This window comes from Lemur catta, chromosome 1 (assembly GCF_020740605.2).
Source record: "Lemur catta isolate mLemCat1 chromosome 1, mLemCat1.pri, whole genome shotgun sequence".
Taxonomy (NCBI): domain Eukaryota; kingdom Metazoa; phylum Chordata; class Mammalia; order Primates; family Lemuridae; genus Lemur; species Lemur catta.
Window position 1 is genome coordinate 278,027,240 of NC_059128.1, and position 21,502 is coordinate 278,048,741.

The window sequence follows — 21,502 nt, forward strand, 5'->3', positions numbered from 1 at the left end:
CCGAGCCAGGACCCAGTTAACAGAAGCTTTGTGGAGTGATGGCTCTAGAAAGAGCCAAATATGGCCATGCAACAATTCTATTATTTGCAAATGGACACAAATGTGATTAGACTATAAGTCATGCCCCTATTTTAGTTAATATACTTTCCCCTTTCTTACCTGTCCGGGTTTGAATCCTGGGTCTTTTACTCACTTTCTCTGTGATCTGTACAAGCAACTCAATCTCTTTGTGCTTTAGTTTCGTCCTTTGCAAAACAAGGTTAAGAATAGTATTTACCCCACTGGGTTCTCATTTATCTCATTGGATCAAATTAACAAATGAAAAGTATGCCTGGCACATAGTAAGTGCTCAATTAATTATAATCACTATTATTACTCTTTCATCTGTGTAGGAAAGAGAGATGTATTTCATTTTAGTAGTGATAGAATTCAGAGAACGTTTTTAAAAAGGAATTTTTTCTTTCATTTTTAATAGTTCTATTAACTAGAATAATGTCACTGAACACATTCTAGACTGTGACTATCCAGTAAGGACTGACAGAATGTCATTCTGTTTGTAGAAAGTTTTATTTTTCTTCTTATTGATTCACATTTATTCATTTTTATAATTTAAAGAGTAGATTAAAATTTCTTGTTTCATCATACATAAGTGATGACTTCTCTGATCTCAATGCCTGGCTTAAATGGATGGCAAATCCCAGCCTGTTTAGCTTGTTTGGGGTCAGGTAAATGCCAGGATGTGTGGCACCCACTCCTTCCAGAGGAGTCACACCTCCCTTCCCTACTTACAGTGACAGCTGGGGCCCTGGTGTCCCTACTCCAAGAGCCTTGAGAATGGAGGGATTTCACATAACACCCACTCTGTCTGTGTGTAGCTCTTAGCCCTTCCACAGCCCGGGGTATTTCTTTCCACGTTCAGATCTTGAGAGCTGGGACAGAGGCATGAGCAGGGGGCTGTCAGCAGTGGGGCAAGGATGTGAGCCGGTGTGGACATGAGAGCAGGTCCCAGCTCCCTGGGCTAATGGGCGTGTGTGCCGCCGTGTATAGCTCTCTGACCGTGTGACTCCGGGCACAGCTAGAGAGGTCGTCAGGGCTCTCAGAGCAGTCGGGCCTCCCCCCACCCTCCCGGCCGTTCTTTCCAGCTGAAGGAGTGGCAGCGGGCGCTAGGACCTGCTCTGTGGCGGCAGAACTGGCCTCCCCAGAAACGAGGCCAGTGCAGTCCCGCTGGGGGCCTTGGGGGTGAGCAGCGCTCCTAACCCGGCTTCTTGTCAGTGCCTAGAAAGCCACGCCACTAGGCAAGTTTCTTTGCTTTTTCTTCTGACTCTTGTTTTCTTACTGGTGGGGACCTGTTGCTCATGGGAAGAATACAACATGGTCCTTGTTTTGTGACTTGTGTCAACTATCTTTTTCCAAGGAAGCCCTTCCCTCCTGCCCTGCCTCTGAGCTTAAACCAGGCTACAGCGACTGTTTTTTGTGGGTGTAGCTCAGGCATCTTTTGGAGGAATATTATTCCCACCGTGCGTGGGCGGTGGCCACTCCCTGCGTGTCACGACCCCAGGGCACTAGTGGTCAGCACCGCTGCATGGCCCTGCAACCCTGGGCCCCGCCGGGCTCCGACGGAGGTGACCAGCACCTTAGTAGCCGGAATAAGTGTGGCAACGAAAGGAATGCTGTCCACCTCATAAACAACCACATCCAAAAGGTTTATTCCTGTATCACAAACCCCACCAAGCAAACTCCCAAGTCACTTTTTATTAAGCTGTTATTAAATCACCCACATAAATACATATAATAAATACAAAAACAGAAAGGATTTTTTAAAAAGTCTTTGGTATATAGAGCTTTCTCCTCTTCCTATTTCCCCCCTCCTTCCCTGGGTTCCAAGAACATCTTTTCACTTTCACATTGTTTCCTTGGGTACAAAAATAGCCCGGAAGTCAACTTCGTGCTGGAACCCCTGCCGGGGCCAGCAGTCCCCCAGGGGCGCAGCGCCCTGGCCCTGACGGCGCCCCGGGGAGGCCGGGCTGGGACTCACACGTAGTCGTTCAGCCGGTACCCGCTATACGAGGCCGAGGTCGCCGAGGGGGCCCGGTTGTCCTTGTAGGCGGCCGGTGGCCGGTACTCGGGCGCGGTGGCGGCGGCGGCGGTGGCCGTGGCGGCCCTGGGCTGGGCCGGGTAGGGCCGGTAGGGCGCCTCGTCCTGGCACGACAGGCACAGCAAGGTGCCGCCGATGAGCGACAGGGACGAGGAGATGAAGCCGAGGTACAGGGCCTGGCCGAGCTCGAACTTCATGCCGCTGGGCAGCAGCGGGTTGTAGAAGTTCTGCACCACGTCGTTGGTGGTCCAGGACACGGCCACCATGCAGAGGAGGCCGGCCAGCAGGAAGAGCGCGCCGCCCAGCGCGGCGAACGTGGCCTTGGCGGCCGTGCCCTTGGCGCAGCGCGTGCACTTCATGCCCACCACGGCCGCGGCGCAGGCGGCGCCCGACAGCAGGCAGGAGGTGACCATGAGCGCGCGCGCCGCCTGCAGGTCGCGGGGCAGCGCCAGCAGCGAGCGGTAGATCTGGCACTGGTAGATGCCCGTGCTGTGCCACACGCACTCCATCCACAGTCCCTTCAGGTAGGACACGGCCGTCAGGATGTTGGTGCCCACGTGCGCCGTGCGCCGCCAGTGCGGCAGGATGGTGGTGACGAGCGTGCCCACCATGCCCAGGAAGCTGAGCAGGAAGCCCAGCAGCTGCACGGCCGTGCTGGCCATGGCCGGCCACCGCTAGGCCAGCCGGGTGGCTGCCTGCGCCCCGGGGACCGCGCTCCTCAGGCACCGGCGGGAGGCCTAATGAAGCCGGAGAGAAGGGGGCGGGGAGAGAAAGGAAACGGGTTAAAGATTATCTCGATGCACTTACTTCTGTCCCCGACTGCGAATTTTCAATCGGTGGTTGGTATGGCAATGAGCGTAGTCTAAGAAACCGTTCCTGAGAATTCACTGGGCGGGAGCATGAGCCGCTCTCCCTGGAAACTGAAGGGATGACAGCAGGAATCTGACCTCAGAGAAGGGCACTCCCGAGACCCCATTCCTGGCTTCTCTGAGCACTGACCGGCCACCTGCGGGAAGTCCTACCTCACGTCCACCCTCAAGCCTTTCTGCGGCATTTGAATCTCACGACCTGTGTTCCACCAGTAATCAGTAAGAACAGTTGTTAAACCAGCAAATGTAATTCACACCTTGGGCTGACAGTGCTAAGGTGTGTGCTGCTTGCAGACTTGGAAAGTAGCCTTGGGCTGTCATCAGGGTGAAGTGTTCTCTGAAGTGGGTGTCCTCCTCACTCTGGGGCTCAAGGAGGCACAGGTTTAACTTCACAGGCAGGCTAGACACTGTCTTCAGAATTAGAGAGCTGAATGTGACCTAGAGATCGCTAACTGATGCCAGCGGCAGGAATTACCAAGGTCACCAGCTCCTTAGGAGCTGCGGCCAGGACCAGAGCCCGGCGTCCCTCCCTCTGGCACAGGCCTCCGTTCACACCACGCTGCCCCGTTCACCCCAGCCTGTGATGAGTGAGGACCTTCAGAGGCTGGCTTTGTTATAAAACAGAGACTGCCACCTGGCTTTCAGAGACGGGGAATGTGGAGCCGTGTCAAAGGTTTTCAAAAAATTCTAAGCATAGCAAAATCCAGAACACTTCTTGGGGGTAAAGACATAGCACCCATGTAGTGCCAGGCATATCGGGGACATGCAGGAAATATTGAAGAAAGGAGGGAAGGGGAAGGAGAGATGGAGGGAGGAAAGGAGGGAGGGAGGAAGGAAAGGAGGGAGGGAGGGGCAGTGGGAATCTCCCAGTGGACACCACTAAGCCCTTCTCCCCTGCCTGGGGCCTGGTAACCAGCAAAAGACAGAGAATCAAGAGTCCTGGGCCCTGGCAGTGCCCTCACCCCTGGGCAACTTGGGGCTGATCTCTGGGGTTCAGCTTCCTTTTTTTAATTTTTATTTATTTATTCTTTTTTTTTTTGAGACAGAATCTCACTCTGTCGCCCAGACTGGAGTGCAGTGGCATCATCATAGTTCACAGCAACCTCAAACTTCTGGGCTCAAGCTTCCTGCCTCAGCCTCCCGAGTAGCTGGGACTACAGGTGTGCACCACCTCACCTGGCTAATTTTTCTATTTTTTTGTAGAGACATGGGTCTCACTCTTGCTCAGGCTAGTCTTGAATTCCTGGGCTCGAATGATCCTCCCACCTCGGCCTCCCAAAGTGCTAGGATTACAGGCATGAACCACTGCGCCTTTTTAAAATGAGGGAGCCAGACTTCACTCATGGCCCTACAGTGATTTCTGGTTCTGAAGGGAGAAGAGGGAAGCATCTCTACTGACAATGTCATGTCAGGGTCCCCAAACCGGCAAGAATTCAGTAGGCAAAACCTGTCTCTTTCTTCTTCCTCAGAGCAGAGGAATGTGCTGCAATTAAGCAGTGGAGACTGCAGGCTGGGAGAGAGGGGCTGCGGCGCATGTCCTAGGCCACAGGGACATGTGCTGGCCAGGGGCCATCTGTGAGGTTCCACAGCCCTCTCGGCTTTAATCCTGGGGTGTTAAGGAATCCCCTACTTGATGTAAACCAGCTTGTTCCCAACAACCTAATGAGGCAGCAGCTGTTACCATCCCTGTTTTACACATGGAGAAACCAGGATGCACAGGGGTGACAGTTCTGTGCCTCCTATATATACTCCCTGCCTCAACTAAATAGGACCGAAGTTAGCGTGAGGGCTTCAGGTGGGATCAGCAACAGTTTCTGGGGAGGAGAATGTCCTCCCCAAAGATGTCCCAGAATAGTGGCCTTGGTCTTTTTGCAGTGGTTTAGGTAGCCAGGGTGACCAACTGTCTTGCTTTGCTGGGGACTGAAGGGTTCCTCAGGATAGGGGACTTTCAGTGCTAAAACTGGGACAGTTCCCAGCAAAGCAGGACTGTTGGCCCCTGCAAGCATATCTGAGATGCCTCCTGGCCCTACCTGCAGGCCGTCAGCCACACAGGCTGTCCGTGGTCTGTGCATTCAGCACTTCTCACACCTCTCATTTGTCAAGGTCAACCATTAAGTCTACTGATCCTAAAGAATGTGGCATAAAAACTAAGCCTGGTTTGACCCCGCTAGGCAAGGCAGGTGGACCAGAAGTTCATTGGAGGTCTAAATATTTATGGAGAGCAATGATGGCTAATTTTAGAAACTATTAGGTTGCTATTTTAAAACTTGTGCTATACGGATTTGCTAATTTAAGGAGTGTTAATGAGCCCCCAACTCCCAGACACAAGCTCCCCAGCCCTTTCCCCTGTGGTTACCAGCAGCTGCTACTGGCGTTAGGTAATAATTCAACCTCCCAGCAACCACTTTTCACTTTGGGGCCATTTGTTGGAAAAACAATTTTAACTGAACGCATCTCCCTGGAAACCACATAAAACTCTTCCCTGATGCTCTGGAAGGGCCCCACCCTGCAGGGCTGTTTGTATAGGAAGGAACTGGTCCCAGCCTGACCTCCCGGGAGGATGAGCGTGTGCCAGGCTGAACTGGCCATTCACCTAAGAGCTACCCTTTTCCTGCAGATGCGTGTGTGCACGTGGAAACATCTGCTTGAGAGATACGGGTCCAACACAAATATGATTCCAAGTACCAAGTTCCAAAAAGTCCTTGACCGGCTGGGTGGGCCGGGCAGAGTCTAACAAGATGACACGTTCCAGGAATAAATATTGGGTCTTGCATTGGGTCACAAAGCCCAAAAAGCACAACCCCTGGGTGGGTAGCACGTGGCTTAGCAGCACGTGTGAGCCGGATTGAGGGTGGGGTTTCCCAGTGCCTGTGCCTTGGAATGCTGCATTCGTAGGATGTCTGGTGTTGAGGACGTAAATGTCAAGTGTGTTTGAGAACAGCGGGGTGACTAGGGCTTCTCAAAGCCGGTAATATGCAAATGTGCATCGTGACCCTCCCAGAAAAGGTCTCATGTGCAGCATTTGCTAAACTTATTTGACTAGTGACATCTCCCCACCCCTTTTCCCAAAGAAGAACAACTTGCAGTAACCTCACTTTGGCAAAATCCTTGGACTTAGAGTCCCTTGAAAGTTTAATGGAGGCCATGGGGAGGTAGAGTTGCTAAAAAAAAAAAATAAGATAATTTGATTTTGGGGAGAGCTAGCAGGAAGCCTTGCTCAGTCCCCAGCAGAGAGTACCAGAAACACGGGGCTGGAAGGTGCTGCGGGAATCTGTGATGGCCAGTTGTGGAGACACCAGGGCCATGGCCAGCCCCTCACCCCGGCTCTGGCTTTAGGAGCAGCAGCTCTGGAGGGTGAGGGTTTTCATTTTCTCCGTATGAACTTCTATGTTGTCTCCTTCCTCTATTGTCTGTGAGCTACATTTTCTTTTAAAGAAATTAAAAAAAAAAAAACAAACCCAAAGGCAGGAACCTACGGGACACAGTGGGGTTCCCTCGACTTGCTCACCTCCCAGCCTGCCTGCACCCCAGCTGTGTCAGCGCTGGAGTTTTGGCTCCAATTTAAACGCCATTTCAACAGCGGTGGCCAGTGGGGAAGCCTGGCCAGGACTAAGGGGCAGATGTGTCGTCTGCCAGTCCCGGCTCCTGCGTCTTGACTGGCCGCTGTCCTTCCCTGGGCGTGTCTGTTTCACCCTTCGCCCCATCCATCTCCTGAAACCCTTTCTCGACCCTGCAGGGCCCGTGCTTGGGCCTCCTCCCACCCAGGCTTCTTGGAGCACTGCAGGGGTGGGTCGTAGATGTTTGAGTCCCAGTCCTCATCCCCCCGCAGTCTCACCTTTGGCTACCTGCGGCTGTCACTTCACCCCTGGCAAAGTCGGCCTGTGCTGTGAAGGCTTTCCTACGGACACACGTCGCTGCGTGGGCCTTTCCCGCCCACACTGGGGAAGGAAATGCCAGGCCCAGACAGGCGCGGTGCCGGCCGTAGGCGGGGAGGGGGGCCTGAGCCAGGCGTGCTGGAAGTTTCTTTACCCAGAACTACCCGGACTCTGCTGTCCCAGTGGAGAGTTGGAGAATTTGGCCATTTGTGCCTCGTCTCAGCTTTTCCTGCCGTGTAGTCTGAGTGGATTTAGAGCTCTTTGGGAGAGAACCGCCGCACACGTGTCTGCCCCCAGATGCTCCTGGCACGGTGTTGGGTCCGTTATAGAGACAGCTTACGCCTTGATTTGCTTCCACTAACTTTATAGAGAAAAATGGAGAGCTGCCTTTAAACGAACTCAGTCATTGGCCCTTGAACGTTGCTTCAACTTTGATGTTCAGCAATTTCAGGAAATGTCTGGTTCAAAACCCTGTATGTGCTCCCTGTTCCCTCAACCGAATGGGCTCTTTGGTATTGTTTAGCTATCGCAAAGTGCTCGAATTTGGGAGGTAAGAATAGACTCAAGGGAGATGTGGATTCATCTAAATGAGATGTATTAGCAAAACTACCCAACACGAAAAAAGAAAATAACTTTTGTGTTATTATATATCTAAATGAAATAACTTCAACTAGTATTTCCTAAGGACATGTTGGATACTGTGTTTCTTGTTAATGCACACAGCAAATGAACCTCTTTCCTAGAAGCTTAGGTATACTTCCGAGGTGCTATTTTAGCGCATCTTCTTACACAAATGTATAAGAATTATGAGAAAGTAATCAAGTAATACCTTGGAAAAACCATTTGATATTCATTTAGGATGGGCTGTGCTGTGGGTTTTTTGGCTTTAAAAATGAAGTTTCCTTCCTTGCTATTCCAAACTCTCTGTAACTTTCCTTGGGTTATTTTTCAAACTGGCAGGCTGCTATATTTTAAATTTATGAGGACTTTCTATGCCATCCACACACGGCCTTTCATGCAGTCTTCCCAGGAGAGGCAGAGACAGGAAAATTATGTGACTAGAACTTATTACTATCATGCAAATTAGTGCTTGCTATTGTTATTGAGGAAAACTAGTGTGAAATATGTTACCCAAAATCGTACAGAAATGACAAGCTCTAGATTAAATCCCCCCCATCTCTTTTGGATGAATAAAAAGAAATCTATTTTTCATAACAAGAATTGGTTTTGGTCAAAGTTCATGTTAACACAAATGAAAACCATGGTATGTGGTTAAATGTTTGCAGAGGTCATTTTCAACTCAGTGAGATTGAACCATCTATTAATGCACTGAATATTGCAAACTTAGGTCACTATGACCACAAAAATTCTAGACCCTTTCCCAGGAGGCATTATCTCTCAGCTCACCAAATTTCATTAGAATTCATTAAAAATGAAATAGATCAACATTTTAAAATGAAATGATTGAATTTCATTTAGTAAAATACATCGCTGCCTTTTCATGACTGTTTTTCCCTGACAAGATAGTGTGTAGGTTTGCTGTGTTATACCCGTCTAAAAACCTGCCATATAAGAAAAAATATTAGAAAGGCAAAAAAAAAAAACCGCCCAGGAGGACATAAGGATATTTTCTAAAGACTTAAATGGTTATTAGGTGACTAATTGTTAAGTGTTCTGTGCAAAAGCTTTATGTATGGGATGCCATGGATTGGACTGTGTACCCCAAAAGAGATAGGTTGAAGTCCTCACCCAGAGGACCTTAGAGTGTGAGCTTATTTGGAAACAGTGTCACTGCAGATGTGATTAGTTAAGAAGAAGTCACGCTGGAGTGTGGTGGGCCCCTGAACCAATAAGCCTGGTGTCCTTACTAGACAGTCACGTGAAGATAGGGAGATACGGTGAGAGCGCACGTGAGGAGGGGGGCAGGGGGTGGAGTGACGCGTCTACAAGCCAAGAAATGCCAACGATGCTGGCAGCCGCCGGGAGCTGGAGAGAGGCCTGGACCAGAGTCTCCCTCAGACCTCAGAAGAAACCAACCCTGCTGACACCTTGATTTCAGGCCTCCAGAACTGTGACAGATTAAATTTCTGTTGTTTTGAGCCACCCAGTTTGTGGCACTTTGCTATGGCAGCCCCGGGAACCTTCGACAGTGACCTAGCTGAACGCGGCACAGAGTTTTAGAGAAAACCACGCATGTCTGAATAGGAGAAGTGGATCCCCTTCCAGAACAGGCATTGAGCATGATCTGGTGGCTTCACCTTTGTCACTGAAAAAATAAAAAAGCAGTGGTTAGCTTCAGGTTCCAAAGTGTGGAGGACAAAATCCAAGGAGCAGGTCGAGGACATGGAGAAGGAAGAATCTGGAAAGCCCCCTGTAGATCTGAAAAGTCAAGAGCAAACACTGTCCATAGTAAGTAACGCAGACAGTAAGCAAATGACCCAGCTTCTCCAGATTTAAAAAGCGTGTGACTGCACTTGGCCCACAAAGAGTGTGCAGGGCTCATTTCTCCAGTTTGCATGCGGTGGCCTGGGCTGCACCCAGATTGGTGACTGACCTTTTCAGGCTGGTTGTCTGGTTCTTAAATTCTTAAATCAACAGGCCTTGGTTTCATAGACCATAAAACCCAAATTTGGGGTGCAGGCCAGGTGTGGATAAGATGACTCCGAAGGCCAGTGAGGATTTACCTTGGAAATTCAGTGGAGCTCAGCGGGGCCTCGCTTTAGTGAGGGCTTACATCGAACAGAAAACCCCAAAACAAGCAATAGGACATTGTCACAGCTGGGTGGGAAAGCTCCATGGATGAGACAACTATTTTGTGAATTTTGTAAGCCTCTGAAAATTATCTATTTGAGCATTGAACTGGGAATATATTGCAGTGGTTAAAATGTGGTGTCAAATGAAAACATAAGGCTAAGATTTACTAATGCCAAACAAAATACTAAGAAACATGATGTCTAAAGGCCACTTTTGGTGCTGGGACAACTAGATGGCCACATGCAGAAGAATGAAACAGGATCCATATCTCTCACCACTCACAAAAATTAATTCAAGATGAATAAAAGAAATAAATGTCAGGCATGAAACCATAAGAATTATAGAAGAAAATGTTGGAAAAAACTCTTCTAGATATCAGCCTAGGCAAAGAATTTATAAGAAGACCCCAGTGGCAATCGCAGCAACAACAATAAATAAATGGGACTTAATTAAATTAAAAAGCTCTGCACAGCCAAGGAAATAATCAAGAAAGCAAATAGACAACCTACAGAATGGGAGAAAATATTTACAATCTATACATCTGATAAAGGGCTAATAACCAGAATCTACAAAGAACTCAAGTGAAACAGCAAGAAAAAAAATTAAACAACCTTTTTAAAAAGTGGGCAAAAGACATGAACAGAAGCTCTTCAAAAGAAGATACAAGTGGCCAATAAACACGAAAAAACACTCAAAGTCAGTAACCATCAGGGAAATGCAAAGTAAAACCACAATGTGATATCACCTTACTGCAGTTAGAATAACTTTTATTAAAAAGTCCAAAAATAATAGATGCTGGCATGGATGCAGAGAGAAAGGAAATTTTTACTTTTTTGTAGATGCTGGGTCTCACTGTATTGCCCAGGCTGGTCCCATCATTTATTTAATTCTTAAACAAATCTCAGTGTTCATGCTGTCATCCTTATTTACAGATGGGGAAATTGAGGCTTAGAGCAGTTAAAGTAACGTGTCCAAGGTCACATCCGCACTGAATCAAGGAGACCAACTAGGAGGCTCCCATGATCATCCAGGTCCGAGATGCTGGGAGACTGGGCAGGGTGGTGGTGATAAAGGTGGGTGCTGAGAAGAGGTCAGTTTCTAGATACATTTGGAAGGTGAGGCTGGCAGGATTTGCTGATGGTTTAGCTGTAGGTTGTGACCGACAGGTGCCCAAGGTTATTGTCTTGGGCAACTGGAAGAACGGAGTTGCCATTTACTGAAAGAGTGAAGAGGATGGGAGGTGTGAGGGTCTGGGTTTGGAGTGTGTGATGGTCAATTTTATGTGTCAACTTGGCTGGGCTATAGGCGGCCCAGATATTTGGTCAAACATTATTTGTTGTGTTTCTATGAGGTTAGTTTTTGGATAAGATTAATATTTAAATCAGTAGACTTTGAGTAAAGCAGATTGCCCTCCCTAATGTGGTGGGCCTCACCCAATCAGTTGAAGGCCTGAATAGAGCAAAAAGGCTTAATCTTAGCTCAGGTTGCCATCACAAAATACCATAGGCTTGGTGGCTTAAGCTACAGAAATTTATTTTTTCACAATTCTGGAGTCTGGAAAGTTCAAGATCAAGGTTCTAGCTGATTTGGTTCCTGGTAAGGATGCATGGGACCTCATCTTTGTGTGCCTGCAGAGAAATCATTCTTTTTTTCCTTTTCTTATAAGGCACTAATCCCATCATGAAGGCCTCACCCTCATGACCTCATTTAACCCTAATTACCTCCCAAAGGCCCCATCTCCAAATATTATTAATATTATACGGGGGGCTAGGGCTTCCATATATGAATTTTGGGAGGATACAAACATTCAGTCCATAACATCCATCCTCCCCTAGCAAGAAAGATTTCTCCAGCGGATTGTCTTTGGGCTTTATTTGCCACATCAGCCCTCCCCGGTTCTACAGCAGAATGCCTTCCCACTGGGGCTGCAGCATTGTGTCAACTGGGTCTCCGGCCTGCCGGCCCACCCTGCAGATTTTGGACTTGCCAGTCCCCACAATCACGTGAGCCAATTCCTCATAACAAGTCTCTTTCTCTGTATATGCACAGCCTATTGGTTCTGTTTCTCTGGGGGACCCTGACGAATGCAGAGGTGCAGGACAGACATGGGGAGTTTTGTTCTGGACGTGTTGGTTTGGAGGTGACTATGCCCACCCAGCTAGGGATGACCACGGTTGGAAAAGTAAGTGCAGAGTTTAGGGACTCCACAGCACGGAGATGGGGTTGGACGTGGTGAGACTGGATGGAGGCCCCTAGGGAGTGAGTGTGGACAGAGAAGAGCAGGGGCCCAGGGGCTGACCCAGGAGCCCTCCCCACCGCAGATGGGGCCTGAGGAGGAGGCAGCTGTGGGGTATAAGGCGTGGCCGGGAGTTAGGAATCAACCCAGAGGAGGCTGGTGGGTGAGGACGGGGCTCCGCGTTGAAGAGGGCAAGTGATCAGATGAATCAAGTCATCTGAGCATTGAGCAATGGTCATTGGATTTAGCCACGTGAAGGAAACCGGAGACTTGGGTGAGTGAGGTTTAATGGAGTGACTGGAGTGGGCTAAAGAGAGAATAGGGACCGAGGGATGGGAGAGAATGAGCCCAGGGAACTCTTTCAAGGAGCTGGACCCTGAAAAGGAACCAGGAAATGAGGCAACAGTTGTAGGACAGGGTCCAGGGCCTGTAGAATTCAGGGTATCTGTCAACTCGGATAGGAAAAAAAGTAACATCTTTTATTTCACTGACAACTAGCACTTCCCTCAACCATGAGCGGAGGCAGCCACCTCCAGCAGTTCGATTCGGGCCTGTGACTTAACCAGCAATAGAAATCACCAACGGTTTGCGTCACATTGCAGGTGCCGCAGATACCCGGAAAGAGCATTTGCCATTGTCATTATTTCAAATGGTGGCTATAAGACCCCTGCTAGATCTCGTCATGTGACGCATTACTATGGAAGCCCACACATTCCTATGGACAGAATCGCTTTAAACTAGTTTGGGGACTGTATTTCAATATAACGGGCTTCCTTTATCATCCCGTATATTGTTTTACACATTTGAAAGCATTGTGCTGAGAAGAGATACACAGACTTCACCAGATTTGCCAAAGGAATCCAAGGCAGAACAAATAACCCCCCGAACAATGAAACCAAAATAGTCAGGACCCTCTGCCAGTGGGAGTGTTTTGTTTTGCTGTGGTTTGAAGATGCCCTTGGAGCATGCTTATATGCCTCTGGAAATGACCTGGCGAGAAGGGAAGCATCGATGATGTTGAAGAGATGTCCCTGAGCAGGGCAGCAGGGCCTGGTGCCCATGTGGCGAGACCAGCCCAGACTGGAGGGCACACAGCTCATTCCAGAATGGCGCCAGGTGGGTACAGGGGCCTGGGGACGTGGGCACTAGTGGATGTTCTCAGATTGCTCAACTTTCTCTGAGAAATAGGAAGCAGGACAATGTCTTGAGGAGGAAGATGGGGAGGAGGTGCTGGAGGTCTGAGCACAGGGGAGTGGGCCACGGTCATCCAGGAGAATGAGGGCAGGACCGGATGAGGACAAGCAGGCTGGGGCTGGTCAGTGCCCAGTGCCATGTGGGCAAGTAGTCCTGCCAGTTCCCCGATGCCACCTGGCCAGACAGCCTTCTCCGGTGCTGGTGGCTGCTCTGCACGGGTCCCCAGGGGACAGAGGGCTGGACTGGACTCAGTGGGGGTTTTTCTAAGGGAAGATGAAGGCAGAGGGGGCAAGGGAGATGAGCATTTGCACAAAGGAGTGAGAGCAAAGCTGGGAAGGAGGGAAATGAGGACACAAAGGGGGCGAGGACGGTGCTCAGGTGGTGGGATCAGGGACGGCAGGTTGCAGGAGGCTGGAGGACATTGGGCCACTCCCTGGGAGGAGTGAGCTGCAGGACAGGAGATGGTGTGGCCGGGAGGCTGATGGCAAGTGTAGAGTGAGATACGGGTGGGCAGGACCCCAGGAGGTGGAAGAAAGGCAGGGAGGAGAGGAGTGGGTGGGACCACCAGGAAGCACTCGGGACAACTCGCCACCCAGCCGTTTCACCCACTGCGGGAGAGGTCACGTTTCCCTGCTTACCAGTGGGGGCAAGAGAACCAGGGCTAGAGAGAGAAGCAGAGGCTGCGTGCCCCCAAGTCCTCTTCCTGCTTATGTGGGAATAATGATCTCAACTCCCAGCCTCAGTCTTTGTTCTGCCTTTGTGTCTCGGCTGGCAGGACTGCCACGTGGAATACATCTGTTCCCAGAACTTAGCCTTCAACATCTGTTGTCACACGCCGTCCGCTTTCCAGCCACCCGACACCCTAATGAAGAAGGGCAGCTTTCCACTGTGAGGACAGGGTTTAAGACAGTCCTGGGGGTGGGGAGGTTATACGTGCACTGAGCAGAGAAAGGCACATGCTGCATAACTCACACGTGCGACCCCAGATAGCTGGACAGAGGAAATCAGTTGCAGTTTGGTTTCCTTACTTTTCTCTTCTCCTCTTTCACTCACCCTTGCAGGGCGCATCCTGCCTGGGAAGGGCCCTCCCAGCCTGGGAGCTCCTCTGCTCTGGTTTCGCTCCTCAGCTCCCCCAGCTCTGTGTATTCCAGAAACGTAACCTGAATCACGGGCTTCGCTGAGCGTCCCTGGAGAGCTTCAAACAGATCCGGATGTGCTGGTCACCCCCAGAGAGTCTGATTCATTGATTGGGGTGGGGTCCTCGAGTGGGAACTTCTGAGCCCCCCTCCCCCACCAGGTGACTGGGATGTGCAGACAGGGTTGAGAAGCGCGGTCTTAACTGATGGGACGTTTAAAGGTCCTATCAGGAGATTTAGAGTTTGAAACTGTTTAGCAAAGAGTTACAGTACAAATGTCTGTTCTCTGGGTCGGCCTGGTGACTGTGGGCTCTCTCTGGGCTCTCCTGAGATGGGGACAATTGTGCCCCTCCTGTCCCCTGAAAATTGATCTACACTAGCTTTGGCTCTCACATTTCATCCCTCCGAGACCCTCTTCTCTGCCTACAGTCTTACCTGTGCTCTTCCCCTTCCTTGGCTCTGCACGCCCAGCTACCCCAGCTGGAAAGAGTTCATTTCCTTATTACCTCGCTGCCGTCCTGCTCCCACCCTCCTAGCGCCCCATGGAAACCTGTTCTTGCCACCCCAGTCCTGGTCCTGGGACCCCAGCCCCTCGTGGGCACTCAGCCTCCCTCATGCGTTAATTAATCTTGGCCAGAGGTTACCCACAGACATTTACATTTTCACAAATGACCCCTGAAAAGAAAACTCCTCCTGGCCCTGTTGCCAGAGAACAATCACAGTGGTAAGAACGTGGCTGGATCAGTCCTCAGGGAAGCCAGGGATACTTTGATGTCTGTATTTTTAAAACGTCTCAGAAGTTTAGGCCGGGCGCGGTGGCTCACGCCTGTAATCCTAGCTCTGGGAGGCCGAGGCGGGTGGATCGCTCGAGGTCAGGAGTTCGAGACCAGCCTGAGCAAGAGCAAGACCCCGTCTCTACTAAAAATAGAAAGAAATTATCTGGCCAACTAAAAATATATATACAAAAAAATTAGCCGGGCATGGTGGCTCATGCCTGTAGTCCCAGCTACTCGGGAGGCTGAGGCAGTAGGATCGCTTAAGCCCAGGAGTTTGAGGTTGCTGTGAGCTAGGCTGATGCCACGGCACTCACTCTAGCCCGGGTAACAAAGTGAGACTCTGTCTCAAAAAAAAAAAAAAAAAAAAAGAAGTTTAGAGTTAATTGGAATTCATTAAGAGGGTCAGGTATGAGCTTTCAGATTGCAGAAGTCCTCCTGAAAGCAAAGGCCTTGCCAGTAAAGTAGCGCACAGCGGTTGCTGCTTAGCCTTCAGATACAGGTACACAGTGACTAGGTTATGCATGTTCTCTGCAGAGCCCTGGGCGCTGTAGGCTACCTTTGCCTGCTCTCCAGGCTGGCTACGTAATCTGCAGAACCCAGTGCAAAGTGAAAACGGAGGGCCCCTTGTTCAAAAATTATGAATAATTTCACGATGGTGGCCGCAGTGAAATAACCAAGTCCCTCGGAGCGCGGGGCCCCGTGTGAAGCTGGCCCTGCCTGTTACAGCGTACCAGGAACTGGACACTGGGGTTTACCTGCCTTAAACCGATGAGTACGTCTAGTTAGGATGTGGAAGGGAAAAGGAGACACTCTTGCAGTGTTCAGTAGGTGCAAAAATATGGTTTCCTATGTTTATTTTTTTCTTCATTTAAGTGTAGCCCAGATGCCTCTGTGAATATCTGCCAAGGAGGAGCCTTTCGGACACAAAGCCCTTGCTGGTCTCCCGTGCGCAGAAGTGGCTGCCGGCGGCGGGAACAGACCTGGTGTCCTACACCTCGGGTTCCTTTCTCTCTTGCTCCAGGGGAGCTGTAGGTGCGCGTGTGCGCTTCCAAGTCCAGAGGCAGACAGTCTGAGTGGCTGCTTCTCTGCCCGAGAGACTCAGATCAAAGCCTCCCTGACCCTGGCCGACCTCCCTGACCCTGGCCGGCCTCCCTGACTGCCCTGGGAGTAAAGCAGATGAGGCGAGTGAATGAGTCTCAGCTTCTCCCGTCTTTGTTTCTAGAGTCACCCAACAGGGAGCCATGAGGGCTCAGGCCCTGGGGCCCTCCCAGCAAATAGCCCACAGTGGCAAATGCCCTGTGCGATGTTGCTGTTGGCCACCCAGCAAAAAGCCCGTGGCCCTGGCAGCCGCTCGTCCCACAAACAGTGTGAGTGAGGATAACGCAGATCAGCTGGAAGGAAGAGTGTTTGCGTGTGAAAGCACCAGGACTCACACCTGCACTGGCAAGGCTGGGCATCTGCACTTTCAAAAGGCACTGGTACAAGCCTCAAAAACAGACCTCTAGACTCCTTATTCTGTGTAATGGAAGATCTTTTCTGATATAAGCAAGAAAATGATTTTTTTTTTTTTTTAGTGACAGGGTCTTGCTCTGTTGCCCAGGCTGGAGTGCAATGGCATGATCATAGCTCACTGCAGCCTCAAACTCCTGGGCTCAAGGGCTCCTCCTGCTCCCCAAGTAGCTGGTATTATAGGCACACACCACCACACTCAGATAACTTTTAAATATTTTTGTAGAGACAAGATCTTGCCATGTTGCCCGGGTTGGTCTTGAACTCCTGGCTTCAAGCAATCCTCCCACCTCGGCTTCCCAAAGTGCTGGGATTAACGGGTGTGAGCCACCTCACCTAGCCAGAAAATAATTCTTTAAAAACATAAATGGACATACTCAATCTTTGTCTAAAAAAACTGGAAAACAGAGGAAATTTTTATTAGTGATATTTTTATAGCACTGAAGAATCTGTTTCTCCCTTTTTATAGATATCGCTACAACTGCCTTAAGCATTGAGCCCATTATACAGATGAGTAAACAAAGCAGAGAGTAAGCTAGTAAGCTAGAGATTTGCGAGTCAGATGGAGCCAGATAAGGACGGAGGCTGGTGCTGAGTAATTGTGGATACATGAGTCATCTCGCTGTCCATATTGGGATAGCTCCCTTCCAGAGCCGTCTGGAAGATGTTAAGATATTATACGTAAAAACCTGCAAGCCCTTACAGGACAGCAGCAAATGCAAGGTGTGTGCTACTGTTTTATCGTCTTTACAGATAAGTCTGCCCCGACTCCAGTGAACCGACCAGAGACACAGGCTCAAGCGCTGCGCTGGGAGAATGCCACGATGGAGCTGTCCTCTGGTGTCTCAAGACTCCAAAACTAAACCCAGGGATTAAGAGATTTTTGGCCTTGAAAAATGGAGGAATTAAATCTTTTGGTAGGAACGTACAGCCCAAAGCCAGCATCCCGAGTGGCTCCAGGGTTTGGGGACCCTCTCAGGGCACTAATCCAGGCTCCCTTTCTCCTTTGCCTGGGCCCTCCCAGCAGGCGGGGGCCCTCCTGCTCATCCTGGGAAGACCTCAGCAGCTGTTGGGGCGTGGGGCTCAAGGTCGTCGGGGGATTAACGCACGGATCAGATTGCATGGGATTTCCCCTCTTCAGTACCGTTCTTCACCCTTACTAAGAAAGACCTATAACGTTCCCGCCCCTCCTCCCAAGCCAATGTGTGCGCGCTGGGTGCGGGGCCAGGGGGGCTCGGGTGGGGGTGGGGGAGGATAATGCTCCTAAGTCTGGAAACTGAACACTCCGCCTGGACCTCTTTGCAGAAAAGTGAGCGTCACACAGACAGAAGGGGGCGATGAGGATGGGCTCCCCAAGCCGACGCAGTCTCAAAACACTCAACAGATTCAGTCCCCGCTCCCAAGCTGCGGCCCGGCAGGCAAGGAAGAGTTCTGCCCAAACACTCAGAACCGGATTCCTGTCCTTCCTGTCTCGTTAGGCGCCTGGCCGCCCTTTCACCAGCTGCTGAGGGTCCCCCAGGGCCACCCAGGCCCAGCCTGCAACTGCCTTTCCTACAGGGGCCACAATGACCCCTTCACCTGGAGCGTGCTCTGGCCCCCGGCCACCCCCACACTTGACCCAAAGGGGCTTCCCAGCTTTGAGACAAATGACTGTCAACCCCAGCCCCCACCCCCCCACCCACAGCTTCACCCCAAACTCACATGCAGAGCACCTCGAGTCCCATCTGCCTGGCCAGGTCCCTCGCCAGCCCGGGCTGCTCTGGAGCCTGTCTGGGCGCCAACTCCCGTGTGCACCAGGGACCCAGCAGGGCCGCTGTCACCCTGCTGTCTTCCCTCTTCCTCCGACTGGAAGTCTCAAGCCCAGAGCACTTGAGAGGAAATTGTCCAGACAATTACGGTGCTCTTTGGCGGTGGCCTGCGTGGGCACACGGGCTATTTGGTTGGAAGGTAATTCGCCCGTGGACGAGATGAGGAGGCTTGGCAGAGGCAGACATTCAAGACCAACCAGAAATGTCATGTCTGCACTTTGGGGAAAGAGTACATGGTACCTCTGCACAAGGTCATCTCCCTAAAACGCCCTCCAGCGACTCTCCACGGCTGGCAGGATCAAGGCTTCTGTCCCCAGCCTGGTGCTGAGGGCTGGTGCTGTCAGGCCAGCGCCTGCCCAGGCTCCCGGGCCTGTGGGCTGTTACACGCTCACTTCTCTGCTCCTTGTTCACGGCTTCCCCATGAACTGCCCAATCCCTGTCGATCACCAGAAACCCACGGCTCATCCCCTCCTGCTCCCTGATCACCTGGCCACAGCAACTGTGTACTGTTCTGAACTGTTCACCTGGCAGTTGTCCCCACCCCGCTCTGGACTTTTCTCCTATTGAGCAACTCAGTGTCTCAATCTTCCGGCTGCCTTGGGCCCCAGATGCATGCTGGCCGATTCTCGTCAGTGAATTTTGTTTTGTTTTGTGCTACGACTGCAGCGGTGGGAAGTCAGGTGATGTCTGCTGGGTGGGTCGAGGGGCACCATGTGGAACAGGGACAATTTGCTACAAGTTGGAGATAAAAGAGACACAGCAAAGTGGGAATCCGGCACTGATGGAGGAAGGTGGCTTTCTCAGGAGGTCCAAGACGTTTGCGTCGAGGGTTGGGGAGAGGTCCTGCTGCCAGTTAGGACAGCACCTGAGGGTGCAGGGAACCGGGCCATGCTACTGTCACCTCTAGTCCATTCAGGCGTGCCATGGGTGGTTCTGGAATTCAGAAGTGAGCTGAGAACACGCATTTCTAGCCCCTCCTCACTGATCCCATTGCAGCTGCTCAGGGCCCGGGCTGTGGCATGTCATCCACGGCATGCGTCCGTCTGTGGGGCAAAAAAGTCTCAGCGAAGGAACTGTGGTGCGGGCAGGTGCCCTGGGCGTGGACCAGAAGCCTGGTCCCAGCGTCCCTGGCGATGGGATGGTGATGGACAGAGAGGGGGAGCATCTGGTGGCAGCGCCAGGTGTGTGGAGGAGTTCAGGGTGTTTGTTAAATAGTATCAATCGAGGGTTTATCCACAGCCCACATCTGCACAGCTTTTTTTGTCTCTTCTCTGGAAGTCACAGTCAAATGAAAACATCTTTGGTTCAGGGTCATTCACAGGCCCAGATCCTCTAATATTTAGAGATTTCCCACCTCTAAATATACTATGTCACTATCTGTGCCAGGACACTTAAAACCACAACAGAATTTTACCTGACAGCACCCTCTACCCCACCCAGAGTATGTGTACAGCTGAAATGAGGTTGTTGAAGGTATGAACCGACCTGGAGATAGAAGAATTGCCTTTGCTGAGCAGCAATATCTTAGGAATATTGGCATATGCTAGGGATACTAGAGTAAGATGCAGCCACATTATCTATTATTCTATGCCAGAATTTGTTTTTTGAATTTTTAAAAAATAATTTTGCCTTTGGGATGATTTGGCTCCAAGTACTCCATTTAGCTTACAACTGGCTTTGATTTCTTGGCACTCGTGGGTTCGTGGGAAATCCTGCAGAGAGGGAAAATGTAAGCTCCAAATTGTTTTAAGATATTATGGTATTTTAAGGAACACTGTGTTTAACAATGAATGGGCATAAATGTTATGTTTTGTAGGCATTTCATTAAACCTTTATTAGTCTAGATTTTCTTTGGAACAATTCGTTCCTGTTCTGGGCTGAAGTATGAAAGTCCCAGGCCTGTGACCCTGGCTCCACAGGGATGAAACAGCTTTTCCTGGGCCAGAGGGCAAAGTCACCAGGACATTATGTGATGGAAATCTAAATATAAAAGTATTGATTTGTTTTTCATTCATCAAATAGTTGCTGAGCTGCAGTGTGTGAGCACCGGGGTGCTTGGCGAGAGAGACAGATACCTCCCCTGCCTCGCAGAGAGGGGCGGTCACAGGCACACACAGCGCCAGCCCAAGCCGGGGAAATTGGGAGGCCAGGAAGGCTAGTCTTGGGGGCTCCAGCCCTTCTCTCCCAAACCTCTCCGAGAGTGCAGGGCACTCTCCCAACCAGGGCCCTCCTCCTGGCTCCACCCACCTGCCATCCATGTCTGCCCTTGGATCTTATTTTAAATTCTAAAATGCTAAGGAGGTGTAAATGACTCATGATGCTACTCCTATTAACCTCATTGTGTGGATGGTAAAACAGAGACTATAGGAGGTTCAATAACTTGCCCAAGGTCACATAGCTGTAAATGGGAGAGGCAGGGTTTGAGCCCAGGCAAGTTGGCCTTGCTCTCTGGGCTCATATCACTGCACTGTTCACGTCTCCAAAATGGGCTGGAAGCCGCAAGTTCTCCCCACGCCTTGCTACAGCCTCCCATCTTGGCATCGGCTACTTGCCTCCTCTGCCCCATGGCCAGGTGGTGGTGTTTCTGAGTCAGGGTGGGGTCTGTGTCTCTCTCAGCTGGGTCCAGAGGCCCCAAGGAGGAGGAAGGAGCCTGGTCCAGTGCCGCCTTTGTATCTTATAGTCCCCCGGCAAGTGTCAAAACCAAAGGGCTGCCCACAAGCACAGGTGTGTCACTCACTTTGAAACAGTGGGTCTGTCTGAACAGGGGCCACCAGACTGGGCCTTGGAAAGTTTTTCCAACCTTTGTCTGGAGTTGTGGGGTCTGTCTGTGTCCACCAAGGTCTAGAGGTCACGTGAGGTCCAGAGAGCAAAGCTGCTTCCTCCGAGGCCTCACTGGAGCCGCACAGCGAAGGGACCAGGGTTTCTTCTCTGTCCACGGTGACTGGGAGCACAGTCAGCCTTGGAAAGGGATCCTCCCTCTTTGGTTGAAAGAACAGCGAGCTCGGGGATCAGTAAGGGCGGCGTCGTCGTATGAGCTGATGGATGCAAAGTGCCTGGCTTGGTCCCTTGTCCGCTGTGGGCGTCTCTGAAAGAGAGCTCTCATCACTCCTTCTAGGGGAGGGCTGTCGTGGGCACCAGGTTGCCAAGGTGCTGGTTTGGGGGCTTGCGACATTTTGGGTTCCTGGCATTGATGGTGGCATTGTCTGTGGGGGGGCCGTGTGGTGGAGGGGTCTCTGTCCCTGCCTGTTGG

The 21,502-nt window shown here is 50.9% G+C and overlaps 1 protein-coding gene across 2 annotated transcripts; it reads right to left on the reverse strand.

Annotated features, from left to right (window-relative positions):
• Nucleotides 1–1,695: 1,695 nt before the first annotated feature.
• Nucleotides 1,696–18,752, reverse strand: CLDN14 (claudin 14). 2 transcript variants are annotated; one of them, XM_045540648.1, is made up of 2 exons: nt 18,146–18,752; nt 1,696–2,832 (listed from the first exon to the last, which is right to left on the reverse strand). In XM_045540648.1, the coding sequence occupies exon 2, from the start codon at nt 2,755–2,757 to the stop codon at nt 2,032–2,034; it is 726 nt and encodes a 241-aa protein (XP_045396604.1). In that variant the 5' UTR covers nt 2,758–2,832; nt 18,146–18,752; the 3' UTR covers nt 1,696–2,031. The 2 variants fall into 2 exon arrangements, with proteins under 2 accessions (XP_045396604.1, XP_045396605.1); XM_045540649.1 differs by having other exon boundaries at nt 1,696–3,015.
• Between the last annotated feature and the right edge of the window lie 2,750 nt (nt 18,753–21,502).

Bases quoted from the DNA above. Each gene is read 5' to 3' on its own strand.
- CLDN14 (XM_045540648.1), bottom strand. From the start codon at position 2,757: ATGGCCAGCACGGCCGTGCAGCTGCTGGGCTTCCTGCTCAGCTTCCTG.